The sequence below is a fragment of the Monocercomonoides exilis genome (genome assembly GCF_001643675.1).
Source record: "Monocercomonoides exilis strain PA203 chromosome Unknown scaffold16-1735695, whole genome shotgun sequence".
NCBI classification, from domain to species: domain Eukaryota; phylum Preaxostyla; order Oxymonadida; family Polymastigidae; genus Monocercomonoides; species Monocercomonoides exilis.
The window spans coordinates 959,807-985,725 of NW_027150561.1; the positions used below are offsets into that span (position 1 = coordinate 959,807).

The 25,919-nt window shown below is 43.0% G+C and overlaps 5 protein-coding genes across 5 annotated transcripts; 3 read left to right on the plus strand and 2 right to left on the minus strand.

Moving 5' to 3' along the window:
* Nucleotides 1-642: 642 nt before the first annotated feature.
* MONOS_16300fu16301 (putative multidrug resistance-associated protein 1) lies at nt 643-5,859 on the plus strand (the record flags this gene model as incomplete). Its single annotated transcript, XM_067869215.1, has 1 exon — nt 643-5,859. One exon carries the CDS (start codon nt 643-645, stop codon nt 5,404-5,406), a length of 4,764 nt encoding a protein of 1,587 aa, XP_067729625.1. The 3' UTR covers nt 5,407-5,859.
* A 1,610-nt stretch (nt 5,860-7,469) lies between these two features.
* Nucleotides 7,470-12,187, minus strand: MONOS_17425 (putative multidrug resistance-associated protein 1; the record flags this gene model as incomplete). The annotated part of the gene is made up of 2 exons (XM_067870344.1): nt 7,470-11,282; nt 11,333-12,187. 2 exons carry the CDS (start codon nt 12,185-12,187, stop codon nt 7,470-7,472), a joined length of 4,668 nt encoding a protein of 1,555 aa, XP_067729626.1.
* A 1,512-nt stretch (nt 12,188-13,699) lies between these two features.
* On the minus strand, nt 13,700-17,209 carry MONOS_14323 (uncharacterized protein; the record flags this gene model as incomplete). Its single annotated transcript, XM_067867116.1, has 2 exons — nt 13,700-17,104; nt 17,166-17,209. 2 exons carry the CDS (start codon nt 17,207-17,209, stop codon nt 14,500-14,502), a joined length of 2,649 nt encoding a protein of 882 aa, XP_067729627.1. The 3' UTR covers nt 13,700-14,499.
* Nucleotides 17,210-17,406: 197 nt separating this feature from the next.
* On the plus strand, nt 17,407-18,017 carry MONOS_14322 (peptidyl-prolyl cis-trans isomerase, cyclophilin-type). Its single transcript, XM_067867115.1, has one exon. The coding sequence runs from the start codon at nt 17,419-17,421 to the stop codon at nt 17,869-17,871; it is 453 nt and encodes a 150-aa protein (XP_067729628.1). The 5' UTR covers nt 17,407-17,418; the 3' UTR covers nt 17,872-18,017.
* A 2,224-nt stretch (nt 18,018-20,241) lies between these two features.
* Nucleotides 20,242-25,478, plus strand: MONOS_14321 (uncharacterized protein; the record flags this gene model as incomplete). The annotated part of the gene is made up of 8 exons (XM_067867114.1): nt 20,242-20,311; nt 20,374-20,867; nt 20,923-21,309; nt 21,931-22,866; nt 23,096-23,648; nt 23,817-23,926; nt 24,102-24,385; nt 24,440-25,478. The coding sequence occupies 8 exons, from the start codon at nt 20,242-20,244 to the stop codon at nt 25,476-25,478; spliced, it is 3,873 nt and encodes a 1,290-aa protein (XP_067729629.1).
* Nucleotides 25,479-25,919: the final 441 nt, after the last annotated feature.

Below are 25,919 nucleotides of genomic sequence, written 5' to 3' on the forward strand. Positions count from 1 at the left end.
AAGAAATATAAATGTTATATGATATTATAATTTTTAACTTTTTAACTTGTTTGATAATAATTGTTAGTAAGTGGAGTTGATCCTATTTTCAATGTGATCCTACCCACTATTTTTATCATTTTCATTTAAAAAACGCTTCTAGAGTTAACCCTAACGCTAATTTTGCTCAACAAAACCCTAGGCCAACTCTAAATCCAATATGAACTTGTTTTCTTCGCTATAACCCCAAAACCTAATAAACACAGCAAGAATGAATCACAATATTTTAATAATTAAGGGCAGTCATCATGTTGGAACCAGGATCTTCTCCATTTGCCGAGTAATTGATTCGAGTTTTGTATTTTTTTGATGTATTTTTAAATGTTTTTTTTTCAAGTGATTTGGTGCCATTAAAGAAAAGTGCCAATAAAAAAATGACCCTATTTGAAAATTGAGAACTAAAATTGAATTGAGTAGATTTTTTTTTTAAACCCCTTGAAACACGCATCCAAGCCGCAACAATGCGCAAGCGAGCAACCAGGCAGATTTCGAGCGTATGAAGATTACCATAATAATGTTTGCGGAGAGTGCGAATTAGAAGTTGGATCGTCTGATTTAAACTTTTTCGTGTTTTTTTCGGAGAAATTGGAAAAAAGAAATCGGATGGAAAACGAATGCAAAAACGCATCTGAACTCAAGAATATGACAAAAAAGAGTAAAAATGAAAAGGAGGTGACTGGTTGTGGAAGCGGAGAATCGGGGAAATCGGAGGCAAAGAAGCGGCCGAAGAACTACGAGGAGCGGAGCAACTTCCTGGCGAACTTTGTGTTCCTGTTCTTCTTCCGGTATGTGTTCCGGAGGCAGCCGATCATGGATGAGGATGTGTGCGAGATTGCGGAGGCGAACTCGACAGAGGTGAACTGCCCGAAGGTGAAGCAGAAGTGGGAGGCGCGATATCAGGCATATGTGGCGGAGCTGGCGGCATACAGCGCAGAGAAGGAGGAGTGTGAGCGGGAGGGGAGAGTGCTGCGGAGGAAGGCGCCAGCACGCCCGTCAGTGGTGTGGATGCTTGTGTCGCTGGGTGGGTGGCGTGTGTGGGTGTCGCAGGTGCTGATGGCGCTGAGTGCCGGGCCGAAGCTTCTGGGTCCGTTCCTGCTGCGGTGGCTGCTGGAGGCGTTGGCAGTGAAGGAGGCGAACGATGCGGCGGGGCTGAAGACGCCGTTCCCGGGGTGGGTGGTGGCAGGGCTGATTGTGACGCCGCTACTCACAGGGTTGTGCGAGTCGAACGGGTTCCGGTTCATCATCAACACGGCGGGACAGATCCGGACAGGGATCAGCGGGATGATCTACGACAAGACGCTGCACCTGAATATCGCGGCTCAGACGAAGATGGATGTGGGGAAGCTGGTGGCGCTGATTTCGACAGACACACAGAACGTGACGGAGTCGCTGATGGATGTGCTTGGTGTAGTGCAGTATCCGGTGCTGCTGGTAGGGACACTTGTGCTGCTGGTCATGGAGATCAGGTACTACACAGCAATCGCAGTGGTGCTGGTGGTATTGATCTTCCCGGTACAGGGGGTTATCGCAGGGCAGATGTTTAAGAGGTACAGTCTGTATCTGGAGGCAAACGAGGAGCGGCTGAAGGCTACGAACGAGATGGTGCAAGGGATGCGCGTGGTGAAGCTGAGTGGGCTGGAGTCCGTGTTTCTGGAGCGGATTGGAAAGGCACGGCAGATGCAGCTGGGGCACTCGGCGCACTTTGTGTTTGCGCTGCAGATGATGTACTCGTCGATGTCGGCGTTTTCGATGCTTCTGCAGACGATTGTGCTGGTGGCATATCTGAAGGGGGAGGGGATCGCGGAGGCAGAAGTGGTGCACCACTTCTACCAGATTGGGAGCATCCTGGGGCTGTTCACGTATGCGGCGACGTCGCTGCCGATGGTTATGCAGTCGGGGACGCAGCTGGTAGCGTCGGCGCATCGGATTGCGGAGTTTTTGCTGATTGAGGAAAGGGAGGAGTATGTGGAGGAGATTACAGAAAGAGACGAAGAAGAGGAGAATGATACAAAGGAACATGCAGTGATCATCAGGAATGGGATGTTCAAGTGGCTGGACCCTCCAGCAATTCCGCTAATGAACGAAGAGAAGGAACAGATGGAGGAGAAGCGGGTGAAGGCACAGAGAGAGAAAGCAGAGGTGAAGAAGAGGGAGAAGAAGGGGAAAGAGATGGAAAAGAAAGAGAAAGAAGAAAAGTCTTCGTTATCTTCTGACTCGAGCGAAGGAACAGGCAAGATAGAGGGAGACGAGAATAAGAAGAGTGGAAGAGAGGGGAAGGGCTGTTCGAATGTGGTGCTGAGGGACATAAACCTGAAAGTGAGGAAAGGGGAGCTTGTGTTTGTGGTTGGGGCGGTAGGAAGCGGGAAGTCCTCGCTTCTGGCAGCGATGAGCGGGGACATTGCAAAGGCTGATGAGCTGGAGGAAGATGGGAAAGAGAAAGATGAAAAGGGGAGAAAAAAGAAGACAGAAGTGAAGGTGAGAGGGAGGGTGGTGGCGTTTTCGCAGACGCCGTGGATCTTCAACGGGACATGCAAGGAGAATATCGTATTTGAGGGAGCGATGGACGAAGAAAAGTACAGGGAGTGTGTGTCGGCGTGCTGCCTGGAGGCAGACTTTGGAGTGCTGGGGGCAGGAGACGAGACGGCGATAGGGGAGCGGGGAATCAACCTGAGCGGAGGACAGAAGGCGCGGCTGCAGCTGGCGCGGTGTGTGTACAGCGGGGCGGAGGTGGTGCTGTTGGACGATCCTTTGTCAGCGGTGGATGCACATGTGGGGAAGCGGCTGTTTGAGGAGTGCATTGTGGGGCTGCTGAAGGAGCGGCGCGGAGCTACCGTGGTTCTGGCGACGAACCAGGTGCAGTATGCTGACCAGGCAGACACGGTGGTTGTGATGGAAGGAGGAAGGATTGTGGCACAGGGGACGAAGAAGGTGCTGGAGGAGAAGGGGATTGACCTGATGCGGCTGACGAGGAAGTGGAGGAAGGACGGGAAAGAGAAAGAGAAAGAGAAAGAGAAAGAGAAAGAGAAAGAGAAAGAGAAAGAGAAAGAGAAAGAGAAAGAGAAAGAGAAAGAGAAAGAGAAAGAGAAAGAGAAAGAGAAAGAGAAAGAGAAAGAGAAAGAGGAGAAAAAGGAAACCGAGAAAAATGAGAAAAAGGAAGATGAAGTGATGGAAGTGATGGAGTCGATCACAGAGAAAGAGGCGGAGATTCATTCAATAGAAAAGTCAACAGATAAGGCAGTTGAGATTCATTCACCTTCATCTTCATCTTCTCCAATGGTTTCACCAACGCACACAGAGGAGCAACTGGCATCAGGCACAAGCACACCAGCAAGTGTGGCAGAGATTGAGGCGAAAGCAGAGAAAAAGGCGGCGATGCAGATGATAACGGAGGAGGAGCAGATGGTGTCGAGTGTGTCATGGAGGATCTATGTGGACTATCTGGGGAAGCTGGGGAGTCCAGTGGCGGTGGGGTGCTATCTGGTGCTGCTGGTGGTGTGCGAGGGGGTGAACACGCTGAATACGTACTGGATGAACGTCGTGAGCACACCGGAGCTGCTTGCAGGGTTAGGGTTTGACTGGAAGCTGGGGATGATGGGGGTGGTGGCCGGGGTGTTCCTGGGGCTGGTGGTTGTGCGAGCTTGGGTGTTTACGTTGTTCACTCGGCGGGCGAACGGGAAGATCCACGACGAGCTGGCAGCGCATGTGGCAGGGTGTCCGCCGGTGTTCTTCGACACGACGCCGGTAGGGCGGATTCTGAACCGGTTCAGCAGTGACATCACGAAGACAGACACAGACCTACCGACGACGTTCACGTATCTGCTGCAGACGTGGCTGCAGGTGGTGGGGACGTGTGTGGTGGGGGCGATCGACTGGCCGTACTTCCTGTTGTTTGTGGTGGGGGTGCTGGGGCTGCTGCATGTGATTGTAGTGGTGTACCCGCGGACGTCGCGGAACCTGACGCGGCTGGAGGGTATCACACGGAGCCCGGTGATAGCGCAATTCACAGAGACTGTGACGGGAGCGGGGCTGAGCACAATCCGTCTGGGGAGGCGGGAGGGGGTATGGGAGCGGCAGTTCGCACAGAAGGTGGATGAATGGGGGTCAGCGTTTGTGCTGGTGCGGGAGGGGCTGCAGTGGGCGAACTTGATGATCCAGGGGATTTGCTGTGTGTTCACGGTGGGGGTGACTGTTCTGGGGTGGCACTTTATGCGGGCATCGAGCGTGGGGCTGGCGGTGTCGGCATCGAACAACCTGGGGTGGCAGGGGACGATGCTGGTGACGATGGGGGTGCTTGTGGAGTCGACAATGACAAACCTGGAGCGAATCCGGTTCTACTCGACGCGGCTGCCGCAGGAGACGAAGCGAGTGGAGGTGGAACCTGTACCGAGCTGGCCGAGCGAAGGGGAGGTGTCGTTTGAGGATGTGTCGTTCAGGTACCGGCCGGGGTTGCCGCTGGTGCTGAAGAACGTGTCGTTTAGGATCAAAGGAGGGGAGAAGATCGGGGTGTGTGGGCGGACAGGGGCAGGAAAGACGAGTCTTGTGCAGGCACTGTTCCGGCTGGTTGAGCTGGATCCAGAGCTGATGCCGCAGCTGATCGATGTGGAAACCGGGCTACCTGTGGAGAAGCAGAGTCAGTCGTCATCTGCTCCGCACTCAAGTTGTAGCTCTTGTTATGGTTCGTCATTGGAGCTGATGGAAGAAGGAGGTTACGTTGGAGAGGAAGAGAAGGAGGAGCAGAACAGCGGGCGAATTGTGATCGACGGAGTGGACATCTCGAAGGTGGAGCTGGGGCGGCTGAGGAGGTCTATCGCGATCATCCCGCAAGACCCGACGCTGTTTGAGGGGACAGTGCGGATGAACTTGGATTTGGGAGGAAAGCGGAGCGATGAGCGGCTGTGGGCAGTGCTGGATCAGGTGGAGATGGGGGACATGGTGCGGGGGATGGAGGGCGGGCTGGAGGGGCATGTGGCAGAGGGCGGGGCGAACCTGAGCTGCGGGCAGCGGCAGCTGCTGTGCCTGGTGCGGGCGATCGTGAACGAGTGCAAGATAGTGGTGATGGATGAGGCAACTGCGAATGTGGATGCAGAGACAGACAGCAAGATCCAGCAGACAATCCGGACATCGTTTGCAGGGCAGACGGCGATCATCATTGCGCATCGGCTGAACACGATTGTGGGGTGCGACCGGATCCTGGTGATGGACAAGGGGGAGGCAAAGGAGCTGGACACGCCGCAGGCGCTGATAAAAGACCCGAAGTCGCTGTTCTCGCAGTTGCTAGCACACTCGGGGCTGGGCAGCAAAGGGACGAGTTGTGCGATTGAGTGTGAGGCAGGCAATTTGGAGGAGAAAAAGGAACATGAAGATTAGAGGGAATAAAACAGAAAATGGGGTAAGAGAGATGCTTTGTTTGGAAGGTAAAGGCAGAAAGTGTGTTGGAAAGAGAAGCATTGAAGAGGGATAATGAGAATGGAAGCTGACAGAGTGGAACAGAGAAAGGGGAGGCAGAGGCAGCGAGTGACTGTTCTGAGATTTGCGAACTGTCAAATATAAGTCATTGATTTCGATTTATTATATTTTCTTTGCTGTCAGTTTCTATTTATATGTTTATATTAATATATATATACATACATTATTAAGACTTTTTGGTTTGGTTTTTTTGCTTTTGCTTTTGCTTTTGATTGGTTGCGTTGCGAAACTTTATTTTTCTATTTATTTATTATTTTTATGAATACGTAGCAGCAACTGTTGTGCCTCATTTCCTTGGTCACTTGTCTTCATTGGAGAAGAACGGGTGATGCAAGACTGTGATATATAGTGAGTGCAAAACTCGATCCTGCTAAATACTTCTAATTTTGAAAAAATAATAGGGTGGATTTTTTATCCGGACATTTTTTTTTATCCGGACAAAAAATTTAAAATTTAAATATCTCAACAAATATTCAATATTAATTTCCAGCAATTTGCACAGTTGTATGTTAGCATATATGACATCGATTCATATACAAAATTTTCATAGCAGTGTTGTATTTTTTTGAAATAAATAATTTTTATTTTTGAAAATCCGACTTTTGATGAATTTTTCTATTGAAATAAAATGATTCAATTTATCCTATATGCATAAAACTTATTTTTTCCATGATATTAACAATTCTGGTTATTTTTAATTTTCCACAATTTGCTCTTTCTAACGGAATGAAAATCTATCATTTTTGAAAAATCATTGTCAATGGGACAACTTAAAAAATATTTTTCATTAAATGCAGGAGCATCTAACTAAAACCAACACTTGCATTATTTAATATAATAGTTATAAAAAATTACCACTACATTATATTTAATAATTATTCAGTAGGGATTTCATAAATGTTATCTGTTTTGACAAATAATGATATTTTTTTATATTCAACTTCATTGAAATTCAAATAATATTTATTTTTTGGAATCATCACTGAATCATTTTTAAATATAATGTAGTGGTAATTTTTTATAACTATTATATTAAATAATGCAAGTGTTGGTTTTAGTTAGATGCTCCTGCATTTAATGAAAAATATTTTTTAAGTTGTCCCATTGACAATGATTTTTCAAAAATGATAGATTTTCATTCCGTTAGAAAGAGCAAATTGTGGAAAATTAAAAATAACCAGAATTGTTAATATCATGGAAAAAATAAGTTTTATGCATATAGGATAAATTGAATCATTTTATTTCAATAGAAAAATTCATCAAAAGTCGGATTTTCAAAAATAAAAATTATTTATTTCAAAAAAATACAACACTGCTATGAAAATTTTGTATATGAATCGATGTCATATATGCTAACATACAACTGTGCAAATTGCTGGAAATTAATATTGAATATTTGTTGAGATATTTAAATTTTAAATTTTTTGTCCGGATAAAAAAAAATGTCCGGATAAAAAATCCACCCTATTATTTTTTCAAAATTAGAAGTATTTAGCAGGATCGAGTTTTGCACTCACTATATATCACAGTCTTGCATCACCCGTTCTTCTCCAATGAAGACAAGTGACCAAGGAAATGAGGCACAACAGTTGCTGCTACGTATTCATAAAAATAATAAATAAATAGAAAAATAAAGTTTCGCAACGCAACCAATCAAAAGCAAAAGCAAAAGCAAAAAAACCAAACCAAAAAGTCTTAATAATGTATGTATATATATATTAATATAAACATATAAATAGAAACTGACAGCAAAGAAAATATAATAAATCGAAATCAATGACTTATATTTGACAGTTCGCAAATCTCAGAACAGTCACTCGCTGCCTCTGCCTCCCCTTTCTCTGTTCCACTCTGTCAGCTTCCATTCTCATTATCCCTCTTCAATGCTTCTCTTTCCAACACACTTTCTGCCTTTACCTTCCAAACAAAGCATCTCTCTTACCCCATTTTCTGTTTTATTCCCTCTAATCTTCATGTTCCTTTTTCTCCTCCAAATTGCCTGCCTCACACTCAATCGCACAACTCGTCCCTTTGCTGCCCAGCCCCGAGTGTGCTAGCAACTGCGAGAACAGCGACTTCGGGTCTTTTATCAGCGCCTGCGGCGTGTCCAGCTCCTTTGCCTCCCCCTTGTCCATCACCAGGATCCGGTCGCACCCCACAATCGTGTTCAGCCGATGCGCAATGATGATCGCCGTCTGCCCTGCAAACGATGTCCGGATTGTCTGCTGGATCTTGCTGTCTGTCTCTGCATCCACATTCGCAGTTGCCTCATCCATCACCACTATCTTGCACTCGTTCACGATCGCCCGCACCAGGCACAGCAGCTGCCGCTGCCCGCAGCTCAGGTTCGCCCCGCCCTCTGCCACATGCCCCTCCAGCCCGCCCTCCATCCCCCGCACCATGTCCCCCATCTCCACCTGATCCAGCACTGCCCACAGCCGCTCATCGCTCCGCTTTCCTCCCAAATCCAAGTTCATCCGCACTGTCCCCTCAAACAGCGTCGGGTCTTGCGGGATGATCGCGATAGACCTCCTCAGCCGCCCCAGCTCCACCTTCGAGATGTCCACTCCGTCGATCACAATTCGCCCGCTGTTCTGCTCCTCCTTCTCTTCCTCTCCAACGTAACCTCCTTCTTCCATCAGCTCCAATGACGAACCATAACAAGAGCTACAACTTGAGTGCGGAGCAGATGACGACTGACTCTGCTTCTCCACAGGTAGCCCGGTTTCCACATCGATCAGCTGCGGCATCAGCTCTGGATCCAGCTCAACCAGCCGGAACAGTGCCTGCACAAGACTCGTCTTTCCTGCCCCTGTCCGCCCACACACCCCGATCTTCTCCCCTCCTTTGATCCTAAACGACACGTTCTTCAGCACCAGCGGCAACCCCGGCCGGTACCTGAACGACACATCCTCAAACGACACCTCCCCTTCGCTCGGCCAGCTCGGTACAGGTTCCACCTCCACTCGCTTCGTCTCCTGCGGCAGCCGCGTCGAGTAGAACCGGATTCGCTCCAGGTTTGTCATTGTCGACTCCACAAGCACCCCCATCGTCACCAGCATCGTCCCCTGCCACCCCAGGTTGTTCGATGCCGACACCGCCAGCCCCACGCTCGATGCCCGCATAAAGTGCCACCCCAGAACAGTCACCCCCACCGTGAACACACAGCAAATCCCCTGGATCATCAAGTTCGCCCACTGCAGCCCCTCCCGCACCAGCACAAACGCTGACCCCCATTCATCCACCTTCTGTGCGAACTGCCGCTCCCATACCCCCTCCCGCCTCCCCAGACGGATTGTGCTCAGCCCCGCTCCCGTCACAGTCTCTGTGAATTGCGCTATCACCGGGCTCCGTGTGATACCCTCCAGCCGCGTCAGGTTCCGCGACGTCCGCGGGTACACCACTACAATCACATGCAGCAGCCCCAGCACCCCCACCACAAACAACAGGAAGTACGGCCAGTCGATCGCCCCCACCACACACGTCCCCACCACCTGCAGCCACGTCTGCAGCAGATACGTGAACGTCGTCGGTAGGTCTGTGTCTGTCTTCGTGATGTCACTGCTGAACCGGTTCAGAATCCGCCCTACCGGCGTCGTGTCGAAGAACACCGGCGGACACCCTGCCACATGCGCTGCCAGCTCGTCGTGGATCTTCCCGTTCGCCCGCCGAGTGAACAACGTAAACACCCAAGCTCGCACAACCACCAGCCCCAGGAACACCCCGGCCACCACCCCCATCATCCCCAGCTTCCAGTCAAACCCTAACCCTGCAAGCAGCTCCGGTGTGCTCACGACGTTCATCCAGTACGTATTCAGCGTGTTCACCCCCTCGCACACCACCAGCAGCACCAGATAGCACCCCACCGCCACTGGACTCCCCAGCTTCCCCAGATAGTCCACATAGATCCTCCATGACACACTCGACACCATCTGCTCCTCCTCCGTTATCATCTGCATCGCCGCCTTTTTCTCTGCTTTCGCCTCAATCTCTGCCACACTTGCTGGTGTGCTTGTGCCTGATGCCAGTTGCTCCTCTGTGTGCGTTGGTGAAACCATTGGAGAAGATGAAGATGAAGGTGAATGAATCTCAACTGCCTTATCTGTTGACTTTTCTATTGAATGAATCTCCGCCTCTTTCTCTGTGATCGACTCCATCACTTCCATCACTTCATCTTCCTTTTTCTCATTTTTCTCGGTTTCCTTTTTCTCCTCTTTCTCTTTCTCTTTCTCTTTCTCTTTCTCTTTCTCTTTCTCTTTCTCTTTCTCTTTCTCTTTCTCTTTCTCTTTCTCTTTCTCTTTCTCTTTCTCTTTCTCTTTCTCTTTCTCTTTCTCTTTCCCGTCCTTCCTCCACTTCCTCGTCAGCCGCATCAGGTCAATCCCCTTCTCCTCCAGCACCTTCTTCGTCCCCTGTGCCACAATCCTTCCTCCTTCCATCACAACCACCGTGTCTGCCTGGTCAGCATACTGCACCTGGTTCGTCGCCAGAACCACGGTAGCTCCGCGCCGCTCCTTCAGCAGCCCCACAATGCACTCCTCAAACAGCCGCTTCCCCACATGTGCATCCACCGCTGACAAAGGATCGTCCAACAGCACCACCTCCGCCCCGCTGTACACACACCGCGCCAGCTGCAGCCGCGCCTTCTGTCCTCCGCTCAGGTTGATTCCCCGCTCCCCTATCGCCGTCTCGTCTCCTGCCCCCAGCACTCCAAAGTCTGCCTCCAGGCAGCACGCCGACACACACTCCCTGTACTTTTCTTCGTCCATCGCTCCCTCAAATACGATATTCTCCTTGCATGTCCCGTTGAAGATCCACGGCGTCTGCGAAAACGCCACCACCCTCCCTCTCACCTTCACTTCTGTCTTCTTTTTTCTCCCCTTTTCATCTTTCTCTTTCCCATCTTCCTCCAGCTCATCAGCCTTTGCAATGTCCCCGCTCATCGCTGCCAGAAGCGAGGACTTCCCGCTTCCTACCGCCCCAACCACAAACACAAGCTCCCCTTTCCTCACTTTCAGGTTTATGTCCCTCAGCACCACATTCGAACAGCCCTTCCCCTCTCTTCCACTCTTCTTATTCTCGTCTCCCTCTATCTTGCCTGTTCCTTCGCTCGAGTCAGAAGATAACGAAGACTTTTCTTCTTTCTCTTTCTTTTCCATCTCTTTCCCCTTCTTCTCCCTCTTCTTCACCTCTGCTTTCTCTCTCTGTGCCTTCACCCGCTTCTCCTCCATCTGTTCCTTCTCTTCGTTCATTAGCGGAATTGCTGGAGGGTCCAGCCACTTGAACATCCCATTCCTGATGATCACTGCATGTTCCTTTGTATCATTCTCCTCTTCTTCGTCTCTTTCTGTAATCTCCTCCACATACTCCTCCCTTTCCTCAATCAGCAAAAACTCCGCAATCCGATGCGCCGACGCTACCAGCTGCGTCCCCGACTGCATAACCATCGGCAGCGACGTCGCCGCATACGTGAACAGCCCCAGGATGCTCCCAATCTGGTAGAAGTGGTGCACCACTTCTGCCTCCGCGATCCCTCCCCCTTCAGATATGCCACCAGCACAATCGTCTGCAGAAGCATCGAAAACGCCGACATCGACGAGTACATCATCTGCAGCGCAAACACAAAGTGCGCCGAGTGCCCCAGCTGCATCTGCCGTGCCTTTCCAATCCGCTCCAGAAACACGGACTCCAGCCCACTCAGCTTCACCACGCGCATCCCTTGCACCATCTCGTTCGTAGCCTTCAGCCGCTCCTCGTTTGCCTCCAGATACAGACTGTACCTCTTAAACATCTGCCCTGCGATAACCCCCTGTACCGGGAAGATCAATACCACCAGCACCACTGCGATTGCTGTGTAGTACCTGATCTCCATGACCAGCAGCACAAGTGTCCCTACCAGCAGCACCGGATACTGCACTACACCAAGCACATCCATCAGCGACTCCGTCACGTTCTGTGTGTCTGTCGAAATCAGCGCCACCAGCTTCCCCACATCCATCTTCGTCTGAGCCGCGATATTCAGGTGCAGCGTCTTGTCGTAGATCATCCCGCTGATCCCTGTCCGGATCTGTCCCGCCGTGTTGATGATGAACCGGAACCCGTTCGACTCGCACAACCCTGTGAGTAGCGGCGTCACAATCAGCCCTGCCACCACCCACCCCGGGAACGGCGTCTTCAGCCCCGCCGCATCGTTCGCCTCCTTCACTGCCAACGCCTCCAGCAGCCACCGCAGCAGGAACGGACCCAGAAGCTTCGGCCCGGCACTCAGCGCCATCAGCACCTGCGACACCCACACACGCCACCCACCCAGCGACACAAGCATCCACACCACTGACGGGCGTGCTGGCGCCTTCCTCCGCAGCACTCTCCCCTCCCGCTCACACTCCTCCTTCTCTGCGCTGTATGCCGCCAGCTCCGCCACATATGCCTGATATCGCGCCTCCCACTTCTGCTTCACCTTCGGGCAGTTCACCTCTGTCGAGTTCGCCTCCGCAATCTCGCACACATCCTCATCCATGATCGGCTGCCTCCGGAACACATACCGGAAGAAGAACAGGAACACAAAGTTCGCCAGGAAGTTGCTCCGCTCCTCGTAGTTCTTCGGCCGCTTCTTTGCCTCCGATTTCCCCGATTCTCCGCTTCCACAACCAGTCACCTCCTTTTCATTTTTACTCTTTTTTGTCATATTCTTGAGTTCAGATGCGTTTTTGCATTCGTTTTCCATCCGATTTCTTTTTTCCAATTTCTCCGAAAAAAACACGAAAAAGTTTAAATCAGACGATCCAACTTCTAATTCGCACTCTCCGCAAACATTATTATGGTAATCTTCATACGCTCGAAATCTGCCTGGTTGCTCGCTTGCGCATTGTTGCGGCTTGGATGCGTGTTTCAAGGGGTTTAAAAAAAAAATCTACTCAATTCAATTTTAGTTCTCAATTTTCAAATAGGGTCATTTTTTTATTGGCACTTTTCTTTAATGGCACCAAATCACTTGAAAAAAAAACATTTAAAAATACATCAAAAAAATACAAAACTCGAATCAATTACTCGGCAAATGGAGAAGATCCTGGTTCCAACATGATGACTGCCCTTAATTATTAAAATATTGTGATTCATTCTTGCTGTGTTTATTAGGTTTTGGGGTTATAGCGAAGAAAACAAGTTCATATTGGATTTAGAGTTGGCCTAGGGTTTTGTTGAGCAAAATTAGCGTTAGGGTTAACTCTAGAAGCGTTTTTTAAATGAAAATGATAAAAATAGTGGGTAGGATCACATTTAAAATAGGATCAACTCCACTTGCTAACAATTGTCAGAATCGTATAAATCTTTATGAATTTGACAAATACATTTGGCAAGATGCTACTTTAAGGGTACCCGATTTTTTCGTTAAATCCATGAATAAATAGCAAAAAAATGCAATGTAGAGATATTATAAGTATATTCGGTTTATAATAATCAATTGATCAAAACTGAAAATGATTGAATGGTTTTTTATTCAAATCTCAAGTTTTACGAGGCTTTTTTCAAACTTCACAAAAACTCTTTAATTGAGTTTCTTTCAACCCTAACAATTGCAAATAGCCCCTATAAACAAATTATAAAACCTTGATATGTCTTTTTATTGTTAAAAAAACGATTTGTTGATAGTTTATTTTAATTATTTCTATTAGGGGACAGCTGTTTTTGAGAACGAAAACCCTAAAAAAGAAAAAAGATATATAAAGCATAAAGTCAACGCCAAAGAGTGTTGATGAAAGTTCAATTGGAAACAATTAGCCTTTTCATTAAGCTTATTAAGAATTTTTTAGGTACCCTTAAAGTAGCCCTTTGCCATACATTTTTATTTGAATATAATATTTTTATTTTTTTTTTGTATTTGGCACATTATTTTTGAAATCATAACTTTTTTCGGGGTTTTGATTTTAAAAAGATTGTTTGTCAATGGGATGTGTTTTTATGAACAGATGATAAAATTTTCACAACTGTTTCAAAAAACAAATGTTATTACCGAATCAAAGATAAAAACGTCTTCAATAATCCTATTCACTTTTCAATGTTCATTGGTTAATATTCAAGAGAAATTTTTGAACCGAAATTTTTGAATGAAATAATATTCTTTCAAAAATAATCACCCATTTTGAGAAACAATTAATTTCTGTGTTATTTTTGTGTTTTTTGAGTGTGAGATTTCAATATTATATTTTCTGTTTTAATTAATTGGTGTAATGAATTATTTTTGCACAAAACGTTTTTATTTCATAACTTGTTGCAAACAATAATTTGGGAGTTATTAAACAAAGATAAATCTCATAGAGATTAAAAAGAAACAACAAAAAATAGTGAAAATCCAAAGTATGCAAATTATGAAATAATAACATTAAAAAAAGTTTCTTTTGATTCAAAAAGCACAGAAAAGAAAAATATAAAAGCAGTGCAAAAACGAATAATTTCTACATTTCATGAAACAAACAACGAATAATTAAAAATGAAAACAAAAATAAAAAAATAAAAAACATTTGTGTGAGATCGTAAATAGACATATCAATTCCAAGTTAAAAAAAGAAGAAATCGATAGAATTTCTGCAAAATACAAACCATTCGTATTTCGCGCAGAGAAAATTAAAATAAATTAATTTTATAAAAAAGAAATGAATTTTTTCTTTATTTATGAAAAAATGAAAAAAAAAAAAACACATTCAACATTCTATCAATTCATAAAAACATTTTTTCTACTTATATTGAAACATAAGTTTCAATTGTCTACATAACAACACAATCATAATTACTCCATACTTAAAAAAAAAAAACTTTATTATTTTTTTATAGTTTTTCTTTATAATTAATAATAATGCATTCCACGCATATAAGTCCAATCAACTTAGCTTTCACTTAATCTCTTTATTTTTTTTTGCTATTCTGCTCAATCTAACATGCCGAAAATTGAGTTGCGGAATAATTCGAATCTGACCGATGTGAAGTCAATATATGTAGATTTGATTAGACTCTTGACGATTCATATTGACTTGTATGAATAAATGGCATTGAATAGAAGAGTTGCTGTGAGTGTGCTGTTGACAATGCGAAAGACGATGATGCTTGAAAAGTTGATGGAGCTGGCGATGGCAGGCAAAGCGTGGAAGGGTGATGAAAAGTGGCAGCAGCAGCAGTTGTTGTTGCAGAAGTGCTGGGAACAGAAGAGCTAAGCGATGCTGTCTGCTGCGGATGTGCAATTGGCATTGGTGCGAGAGAAGAAGAAGAAGAAGAAGAAGAAGAAGAAAAGAAGGAAGGAGAAGAAGAAGAAAACGATGATGATGATAAAGCCAACTGTGCAGTATTTGAGTGTGAGCTTCCAGAATGATTCGCATCCGAATTACTTAGATCAGAATTAGAAGCACTAAACGAATGCGGAGAAACCACAAACAGAGAAGCTTCTGGTGCTGCCTTGCTGGAAGGCGCAATTTCAGGCAGCCCGCTCGCCCAATCAGAAAGCTCAGGTTTGTTTGCCCCTTCTCTCCCTTCTGCCAATTTGTGTGCCTCCACTTCGCTTCTGAGTTTCTTCGCTTCTTGTCTGTTTTCTTTGGCTGGATGCTCCTTCTTCTGCAGCGTCATCCGATGCGCCAGCAGTGGCGGCGAGCAAAAACATTCGTTTTTCTCCTGTTTGGTTACAATCCTATCTGTCAGCGCACTTCTTTGGAACGGCAAAAGCTCATTGGCTAAGATTCTGTTCAAGCTCAAAGAAGTTGCAGACTTTGAATTTTTGTTTTTTTCTGAGTGCTCGAGCATTCTGCTCTCCTTTATTCTGTTCTCTTTTCTGTTTCCGTCGCTTTTCTTCCGCTGAGTGTGAAAATTGTGTGGAATATGCACCGCCATTTCTGACTTTGCTCTTCCCGCTGCCTTTTCGCTGGTTGCTTTTAGCTTTCCGTTAGCTTCTTCTCTGTTTGCGTCTAAGCTTCGCGGCGAAAGCAGAGGAAGTGTGCGTGCAGAAAGCGGAGTGTAAAGCGCAGGTTCTTCGACTGAGGAAGAAAAAGACGGGAATGAAGAAGGGGACGAAGAGGAGACTGAAAGTGAAGAAGTTGAGGATGCTGCCGAATTATTGGTTTGGTTCGGAGAAATATACGGAAGCGCATGAATTATCACTTTTGGCGAGTTAAGCGATGCGGGCAGTGCAACCAGACGGTCAGTAGTAATTGCATCGTTGCTTGGCGCAGAAGAAGAAGACGTAAAATTTTGAAGAATTTTCGCTCTTTTTGGAGTGGAAAAATGAAGTGCATTTGAATGCAGCCTCAAAGAAGGAGGAGAAAGCGGAGGGAAACCAGTAAATGAAGAAAAAGATGATGATGATGATGATGATGATGATGATGATGATGATGATGATGATGATGATGATGATGATGATGATGATGATGATGATGATGATGATGATGATGATGATGATGATGATGATGATGATGATGATGACGAAATTGTAGCTTCGCTTGGATTGCTCGGTGGATTGGTAAGTTCTCCATCGCTGTTTGTGCGATGCTCACTTGACTGTGGCTGAGTATGAGTCTGTGGCGAGTTGTTCTTTCGAGTCTCTGCAGTTGCTTCTGAGCCTGCTCTGCTGCAATGCGAAAAAGCGTGGACTGCGTCAGTTGCTGATGGAGGCGTCAAAAAAGGCGGACGCGATGTAAAATGGCTCTGCGCAAACGAAAACGGAAGCGGCGGAAGTCGGAATTTTCTTGAAGGAAAACCGCCTTCAACAGAAGACCTTGAGCGGTCAAAGGAGAAGTTCTCTTTCTGATGTTGTGTGTCTTCGCTTATGGCAGAAAGTGAGTGGGGGTGCAAGTCAGAGACATACGCATTCCGAGTTGCTTCTGAAGGAGCATAATGCGAACGGCCAGAAGTGTTGTTGGCCGAAAAATTCCCAGTCATCACATTCGAATCAATTAATATAGAAGAAATAGGAAATAGTAAAGCAGAGCCTGTTGAATGAAACTCGATTTCTCGCCCGTTTTTCCTATTTGAAGACTTGTTTCGAGAAATTATCTTTTGATAAGTGTTGGACGAAAGTTGGTTTTCTTTAACAGATTTTTCCATTTTCAAGCCAATCTCAATTTCAGTGCGAGATGATGCATCCATTGAATCAATAGCCGGATTGTGTGTCCTTATCTTGGAAATAGGTGCAGAAGGACGTGGAAATGGACAAATAGCTTGATCAAAAGTTGATTGACTATTTTGGAAGTTTTTGCCATAATCATGAGATGAATTTGCTAAATGTGGATTTTTCAAAAGCAATTTAGTATTTTCAGTTTTAACTTGTAGTATTTTATGATATGAAGCATCAAATTCCATAATTTCCGACTGAGTATTTGAAGCAGTTAATGACTGAGAAAGTGGGTGCGGGTGACGTAAAGAAAGTGGAGAAAGAGATGTCTGTGGTTGGGAATAAATATGGTCCAGCGATGATATGTAACTATTTGTTGGTATGTTTCTCAAAAGAAGGATTTGCTCATCGTTGACGACTTCGTTTTGATCAAGAAAATAAATTGACTCATAATTATCCAATTCGCTCGGTATTTTTTCAAAAGGTATTCCCATTTTATCTGTTCCAATCGCATTACTTTGAATGAATAAAGCATAAAACAATCAGCAAAACATAATTTACAAAACATAAAACAAACAGAGTTAAATCGGCTGGAGCAGTTTGCGGTGTTCTTTTTAACATAGAACAGCCCGTGAAAAAAATATTACTGCAATTTCAAATTTAGAGTGCTCGCTTCTTTCAATTTCACAAATAACTAATGAATTTATTATGTAATATGATCAAAATATTGATTTATGATTTCAAAGGACTATACAGCACCTCCTTTAGAAACAAATCCTGTTGTGTTTTTTGACATAGAAATTGGAGGGCATTCTGCAGGAAGAATCAAGATGGAGTTGTTTGCTGATGTGTGCCCTCGAACGGCAGAGAATTTTCGACAGTTTTGCACTGGAGAAGCAAAACGTGGGATATTACCCATTGGGTATAAGAATTCCATTTTTCACAGAATTATTCGTAATTTTATAATCCAAGGAGGAGATTTTGTTCGGGGAGATGGTTCTGGTTCAACAAGTATTTATGGAGAAACATTTCCAGATGAAAATTTTCTCCTAAAGCACAGTGCGCCTGGCCTTTTGTCAATGGCAAATAGTGGACCAAATACAAATGGATGTCAATTTTTTATAACATGCGCACCTACTCCAAATCTTGATGGAAAACATGTTGTTTTTGGACGTGTTATTGATGGAATGAGCGTTGTTCGCTTGATCGAGCAAGCATCTGTCACTCCTCAAACAAAAAGGCCACTTCATCCAATTATCATAAAGGAATGTGGTCAAATGTGAAGAATTATCTTCTAATTATTGAACAAAATAATCCCTTCAAATCATATATTCACTTCAATCCATTTCATTTCACAAAGTTTTCATATCATTCATCATTTATGTTTTATATAAAGCGATGTTTTGAAAAATACTTTGCTTGTTAAAGAGATGATAGTTTTTCTGTGTAAATGTTTAATTTTTTCATCAAAAAGTAATTTCTTCACAAACAAGAAATAATTGAATTTGCAGAATCTTGAACGAAAAAATGCTTTATTTTTGTTTATCTGCTTAAATAAAACTTGATGAGATTCTAAAAGAATAATTTTTCCAAAATGTTAAAAATATGGCTGATCCTTTTTGAAATCAAACTTTTGTTCGAGTTTTGATAAAAATTTTTATCTCAATGGGACTTGTATAAAAATTTGTTTTTCCAATCGCAATATCATACACAATAAGTGTTCACTATTTCAACTCATTTTTTCAAAAATCCCATTGAGATGAATATTTTGATCAAAACTCGAACGAAAGAATGATTTCTAAAAGGATCAGTCATATCTTCTTTACAGACAATAAAATTATCAGAATTAATTCAAACTTTCTTTGAAATCATATCTAAAAATCTTTGGCAAGACCGCATTATATGGGAATAGCGTATTTTCAGTGATATTAATATATGAGGATTACATTTATTATTTATCATGATTTCATACATCAGAGATGTGCGGAAGTTGACAAAAAAGTCAAAAACTGAAAATTAAAAAATTGAGGGAAAAATTGGTGAATGAATTTTATTAAATCAGAATTTTAAAAAAAAAAATTAATCAACTTCCATCATGTCAAATTCTGATGCACTTGCACGGTCCCCAGCTCCAAGTGAATGTGATTCTTCAAATTCAGTCATTTAAAGAATGTCATTTTCATCTTAGATGTCAGATTCTTGCAATGATTCTGTCGAGTCACATTCTACACTTTTTGATTCATCCAATTCATTTTCTTTTTCAATTAAATCAAACACGATTTCCTTTATTAATTCCTCAAATTGAATTTGCAAATTTCTTCTGACCAGTCACATAGATAAATAGTCCCCAAGATACTTTTTTCTGCATCCTGTTCTTGGAAAAAACTTCCGTAAATTCATCCGCAAACCTTCGATAGTGTTTGAACAGGCATGTGCAATTTTGTTTTTGAATTCTCGCTTGCGACAGACAGTATCATAAGCGTAACCATAATCTTTCAATCTGGCATAAGCCTTCCATTCATCGCTCATTATTCGAGTTCCAGGAAGAATTCTGTCTCGTATTATTGGAACCAATGTCTCAGCCTTCCAATTTGGCACAATCATCACAAAGTTATTTCCCGCATCTCCCTCTGGTTTCCTTTCCACAGCTCCAAATATCCAAATTTGCATCTTCTTTTTCCCTCACCCAAACTTTCTGCACCTCCAAACCGCTTCGTGGATCTCCACAATTCTTCCCAACCCTCCAATGCTAGCTTGATTTTTGTTCCATATTGATGTGCATCTGACTCGAATTACACTCGTCCAATAATGAACTGGGTTTTCACTTATTCCAAGCAGTTCACAAATGTGTGCGGCTGATATACCAATGAAATAATATAAAACAATAATAAAAAACTTATTCAGAGGTATTTTGGAATCTTCCAAAGATGTGTTTTTGAAAACTGACTGTTGTTTGCCACATTTTTCACATCTCCAATACTTGTAATATTGGCCTCCAAATGTGAATATCATTTTGCATTTATCATGTCTGCATTCTGGAGCTTCTCCTTCCATCACATTTTCGAAATACCATTTCCAAGCACCCATTTCATCAAAAAATATATCGTTGAGTTCACAAAAAGGTGTTTTTGTGAACATTCTGTGTGACAAAGACATTTGATGAATGTTTGATCAAACCCATAAATACTTGAAAATGACCTTTTTTCAAAAAATAAAAATTATATTTTTGACCACTATCCGCACGTTTTTTGGAGATTATTATTGGATTATAATTAATTATAAATCAAATAAAACTGAAATAAACTTATTCCAGACGTTCCCATATCTTCAGGTCTTGCCAAATCTTTCTTTCTCATACAAAAAATAAAGGAAAAAAAAATAAAGAAAAAGATTGTGCCATATTTTTTCTCATGATCATTAGTTTATGTTGGTTGGATCAAAAAGAAACAAATTATTTGTCTTTCTGACTTTTCCAGCCGAGATCTTTGGCTTTGGAGAATATTCTATATCTTTCAGTTTGTTTATAAAGGAAAGAAATTGTATTGAAATTGTAAGTGTTTAATTTTGCAAGATAATCAGGCATGTTTGTGTTTGTCAATTTTTCATTTTATTCAAAGCTTTGCACCCATTGAAACTATTTTGTAATAAACAGAATGGAATTGCGCACCGATGATAAGAATATTGGTGAGATACAAGAGTTCCCCACAACAGAAAAGTTTTTGGGTTTGTGTATTTCAAATTGTCTTAAAGTTGCTCAACTTCACACTTTTTGTTGATGATTGAAGATATTTTTTCTGAGCTTGAACAATGCGCTGAAAGTGTACAGAAGCAGAAAATCAAAGAAATGAACGAAGCGATGGAAGAGATGAGCGAAGAAGAATTCAATTCTGTTTTTTCAGAAGACCTATTCAATAATATTAACAAAATGATTGATGAAGAGAAACTTTCGATGAGTAATGCAATTTTGTTGCTGAAGCATATTGGATATTTCAATGTGATGAAAAGAATTTGGATTTATGGTTTTGAAGAATCCTGGTTGTGCAAAAGATTTAAGAAGATGATAATTGAAGAAGAAAAGAAAAAAGATAAAAAGAACGTAAATTTTGAAGTTGATCTTTGGGAATGCTATCTTTTGTTGAAAGGATGGTCTTCATCAAAAATGGCTTCAATAATTGTGCCTTGCCTTCTGAAAGTTGCATTGAAGAAAGAGGAAAACGAGGAGACTCAGAAAGAAGTGGAAGTGGCTTTCCTGACTTTAAGTTGCATTGATGATAGTAATGTATGAACATTTTTTTTTTGAAATAATTGATTTTTTTCTTCTCTTTTTTTATAAGATATTGGATAAAGAACTGTATTTGAATGAGATCACAGAAAATATCAAATATCATCAAAAATGTCACAACCTCACTCGACTTGCATATCAGTCTGTTTGGCAATTTTTGATGTACAGATTTATCAATGACAAAAGCTTGGAAGAAGTTATTGTGGATGAGCTGCATTTTGCGAGAGAGGCAATAAAAGAATTGGAAGAGCTGGCAAAATGCGAGAAGCAAAAGAAGAAGGAAAAGAAGTCAAAGGAAACAAAAATTGAGGGTACTTTTTTGAGATGGACATTTTCATTGCACTTTTATGTTGGCAAGTGTCAATTACGTGACGAAGATCATGTTGAACTTGTTTATCGTCTTATACATCTGTATAAAGCGGAAATAGAAAATGAAAGGGTAATATTTAATAGTATTTTTTTTGTTTTATGGGCAATGGGGAGAAATGAGTCAATTAACATTGATATTTTGCAGGAAGAAGGAGCTTTCGATCTGCCTGTGAAAGAAATTCAGCGACCAACAATGAAAAATGATGTAATGTTTCATTGTCTTTCATTCTTTTTTTTAATTTCAAAAAGATTGAAAGGAAAGAATAAAGACGAAAAGGAAGATGTGAAAAGAAAGACAATTAAAAGGGAAATATTTGAAAAGTTTGAAGAAGAAGGTTACGAAGATGCCATCATAAGCTTTTATCAATCATTCCATTTTCTTTACAGAGGAAATTTTCATGAACTATCGTTGAATATTTTCGATTATTTTGTGAATGCTTGAGGAAATGAAATATATTGAATTTTGTAACTCAAAAATCACTCTTTTCTTTTCTCATTTTTTCACTCTTATTTTTTTTTTTTGAAGAATTTTGTTGTGTTAGCTTAACAATAGTCAAAACGCTGTGAAATCTAATTTTCAATTTATTTATTTCTTTGATGTTCCTTCTTTCCCAAACTGTTTATTTCCAACAAAAATATTTATTTATTTGTTTAATATTTTTCTTTCTTACTTTCTCTTTCTCTTTCTCAGCCCACCTTCACCTCGCGCAACCAGCCGCGGTTCAAGAACCCTCTGCGCATTGTCTGCCCAGATGCTCCCTTGAAGCAGCATGTGACACTTCCCGATGAAGAGCACGTGGCAGTCGTGGTGGGAGGCGATGGAGCAAGCGGGGTGAGCCACGTGAAGGTGGTGAATGCAGTGACAGGGAAAGAGGTGAAAGTGTGGAAGAGGAAGAAGACGCCAGCTGAGAAGCTGAAGGACCAGGTGATTGCAGAGGGGAAAGCAGATGGGCTGTTTGACGATGCGATGGAGGAAGCAGCGAGGGACGAGCAAGTGAACAGGCCATTCCGAGCAATCGCTGCTGGGCCATCGTCGTCGATGACGATGGTGCCATCTCCGCTGTCTGCCTCGTCATCGTCGCTGTCTTCGTCCCCGACTCCTTCTTCTTCTTCTTCGCCTTCTCTGACGCCTTCTCTCTCCACTCTGCGTTCGCATTCCCGTTCCCATTCCCAATCCAAATCCAAATCTCATTCTCGCTCTCGTTCTCATTCCCATTCGCATTCACATTCGCATTCACATTCCCAATCCAATTCTCGCTCCCGCTCTCGATCTCCTTTGTCTATGTCTTTGTCGTCTTCTGCCCGCAATACAGCAAATGCTGCTTATTCTTCTTCTTCTATTTCTGCTGCCTCTTCCCTGTACAGATCCTCCCGCCACCCCCAAACCGCTTTTGAGCTGCGCCCAGACTTATCTCTGCAGAGTGCAGTGAAAAACGGGAAGAGAGACGACGAAGTGGAAGTTGACTTGGCTCAGCTGCAGCGCATTTGGAGGAAGTTGCACAGGCGCCGGATGCCAATCAGCGAGCTGGCGAAGTTTCTGTTCCCGAAAGTGGAAGGACCGCTGTGGAAACACTATCAGAACAATATCTACAGACACAAGTGGTTCACAGCGGATACGAGAACTGGGGTGTGTGTGTGTGCGTGTGTGTGTGACATGAGCAAAATATCTTTGAGGAAAGAATGAAAGTGATTTTATTGCTTTTGAATTCTATTTATTATTATTATTATTAATATTCATTCTTATAAATGGTAATATATCTGTGTTTATCAACTTTTCCTCATCTTTCCTTTGTTTTCTATTTATTCCCTTTCAAATAACACTTCTCACATTTATATGTCATTTCTTTTAACTTTAGCGCCTCACCATCGCCTTAGAACTCCCCGAGTGTTTCCGCTGCGCTTTCCCCATCTTCCCCCGTTCTGAAAGCGAATATCAATACTTTGATCACAACGACGCTGCTGTTAATGCACCATCTTCATCTGATGAGCAAAATATCGCATCTTCAGCAGAGCATTCGAGTTCTGAGCTTCTTAATTCAAAAGGGGAAAGAAGAGAGAGAGAGAGAAAGGGAAAAGGAAAGGGAAAGGGAGGGTTGAAAGAGATGAAGGAAAGTGGAGGTAACTGCGATGATGATGGGATTGCAGAGGATGATCAAAAGAACAGGAACAGGAACAGAAATGTTGATGGAAGGGATAATTTAGGAGGGAAGAAATTGAGTGAAGAAGAAGAATGTGACAATGGCAATCAAGATGTTGATGGAGAAGAGGAAGAAGAAGAAGAAGAAGATGATGATGAAAAGGATGAAGATGATGATATTGAAGAAGATGATTGCGTTCTGATGAATTTGGGGGAAGAATGTTTGATGAACCTGTTTGAAACATGGAATCCGATGGAAGAGAAAGAAAAATGTGTGTTTTTTATTTTATTTTAATTGTCATCATCATCATTATTGCAATTGGTTTTTTATTATTTTTAAAACATATTTCTTTGTTTTTTTGCACAATTCTTGTGAATTCTGATTGAATGATGAAACACTTGCTTATTCTGTTTCATGCCTTTGCCTATTGATCTTTCAGCGTTGCCTGTCTGGTGGAAGGAATTTGTGACTTCACATTCACGCCAAAGAAAATCAACTGAAAATGCTGAATTGTCAAACACATCTCTGTCTCTATCGTTACAAAACTTTGTATGTCCTTTGCGTCTTTTTTTATTAATTCATTATCATTTTTTTTTTTTTTATGTTTATGCAAAAATAATTCTTCTTCTCTCTTCCTAAAAATAAAAATAAAATACTGAAACTAAACATTTCACTAACCTAATTATTCTTTTTTTTTTTCCTCATCCCAATCACAAACCACCAGATATTCCCACCCTCCACACTCATCAGCGCCTTCGACCACAAGAACCGCATCCTCTTCCGCTCCACCCTGCGAGAAATAGCAGACGTCCCATTTGCTCTCCCCTCCCCGTCCACCACAACCTCACACCGCTTTGCCTCGGTCATTCCTGACGATGACTTGTCCTCTTTCTCCTTCACCTGTGCTTCGCCTGCTGTTGGCTACTCCAACATCACCTTGAGCCACGCCCCTTTCCCTTACTGCAACCCAACGCTCATGGCTTCCCCGCCGGCCCAGCTGCTCACCCCGTTCTTCTCTTCTTCCTCGCTCCGGTACTCCTTTGCCCCTGCATCCGCACACAGCTCTTCGCAAGCTCTGATCCCGCCTTCCATCTTCTCATACACGTCTTCTTCTTCATACGTTTCGCAAAGAAACCCGAACTTCCTGATCGACCATCTTCTTCTGCCGCTTCCCAGGCTCATTCCCCGCTGGATTGCGCTCAGCCTCCTCAAAGGCGAGCACCAGACGCAGCGGTTTCCTGTGTGTGTGGTTCTGAAGCACTCGCCGTCGGTGCCAGAGAAAGTGCGTGTGTGGACGAGAGAAAGAGAGCGGAAGGAGAACATGCTGGAGGCGATTCAGACAGAAGGTGAGTCTGTTTCCTCTGAAAATGGAGCTTCTTCTTCTTCTGCTGCTGCTGCTGGTTTCAATGGCGATGACTCAGACTCTCAGCGCATTCAGATATCGACGTCGCTCATGTCCACCATTTCTCCTCTGGCGCATTCACATCTGCTTCCTTCAACCCCTTCACCTTCACCTTCTCTTTCTCCTTCTCCTTCTCTTTCTCCTTCTCCTTCTTCCACATCAGAGCAAGAATCAAGGCAAGAAGATTCCTCGTTTCTTCTAGGCGATTCTGAGTCGTGCTTTCCGGACATTGGCACCTTCACATTCACAGTTGATGAGCATCTTCTTGTGGCGACGCTGCATTCATTCCTGTTCCATCACTTTCTCCTGCTGAATGAAGCACAGCCTGCTTTTGAGCAGAGCGCACAGGCGAATAAAGCGAACGATGGAAGAGCGGAGGGAGAAGGGGAAATGAGCTCGCAAAGGAAAAAACGAAATGCATTTTTCTCGCCTTCCAGCACGATAAATTCAAAAAGCACTTCAATAACATCATCATCTTCATCTTCTTATTCTTCTTCTTATTCTCCGTTTTCTTATTCCACCATCCCGGTGCCATTTCATAAGCATGTACACTCTCTCCCTTTTCCTTTGTCTCATGCCTCGCTGACGCTTTCTTGCAATGGCATTCCTTTGAATCTGTCCCATCACATACAGCACGTGCTGTTTGCTGTGTGGAAAAAAGAACAGCCAGTTGTTATTAATTACCACAGTAACTTTTGATTATTTTTGTTTTTGTTAAAAAAAAAGGTTATTCCTTAATCCATGTGCCTTGTGATATTATTTATTCAAAAAAAATTTTTTTTTATTTTTTGTAATTTTGATTGATGTTTTTCAAAATATTGAAACTATTTTTAAAATAGGAGAATTCACCATTTTTTTAAATATATATATATATATATACTTAAATTTTAATTGACATCATTATTCATATTACACACTCAACAGCAAATGCAGGCAAGAGAGGATTAAAAGACTTCTATGATTTAATTTCTTGAAAAGCTGAATATCAAACAAAAACTTTATTTATGTGTTATGAAAAAGTTTATTATTATTGAAACAAAAATATGCAAGCGCATATGAAATATCTTTTGTGAGAAATCGATAATTTTGAAGTTCATCTTTATTGAACAAACCCATAAAATATTTTGATGTTTTCAATTT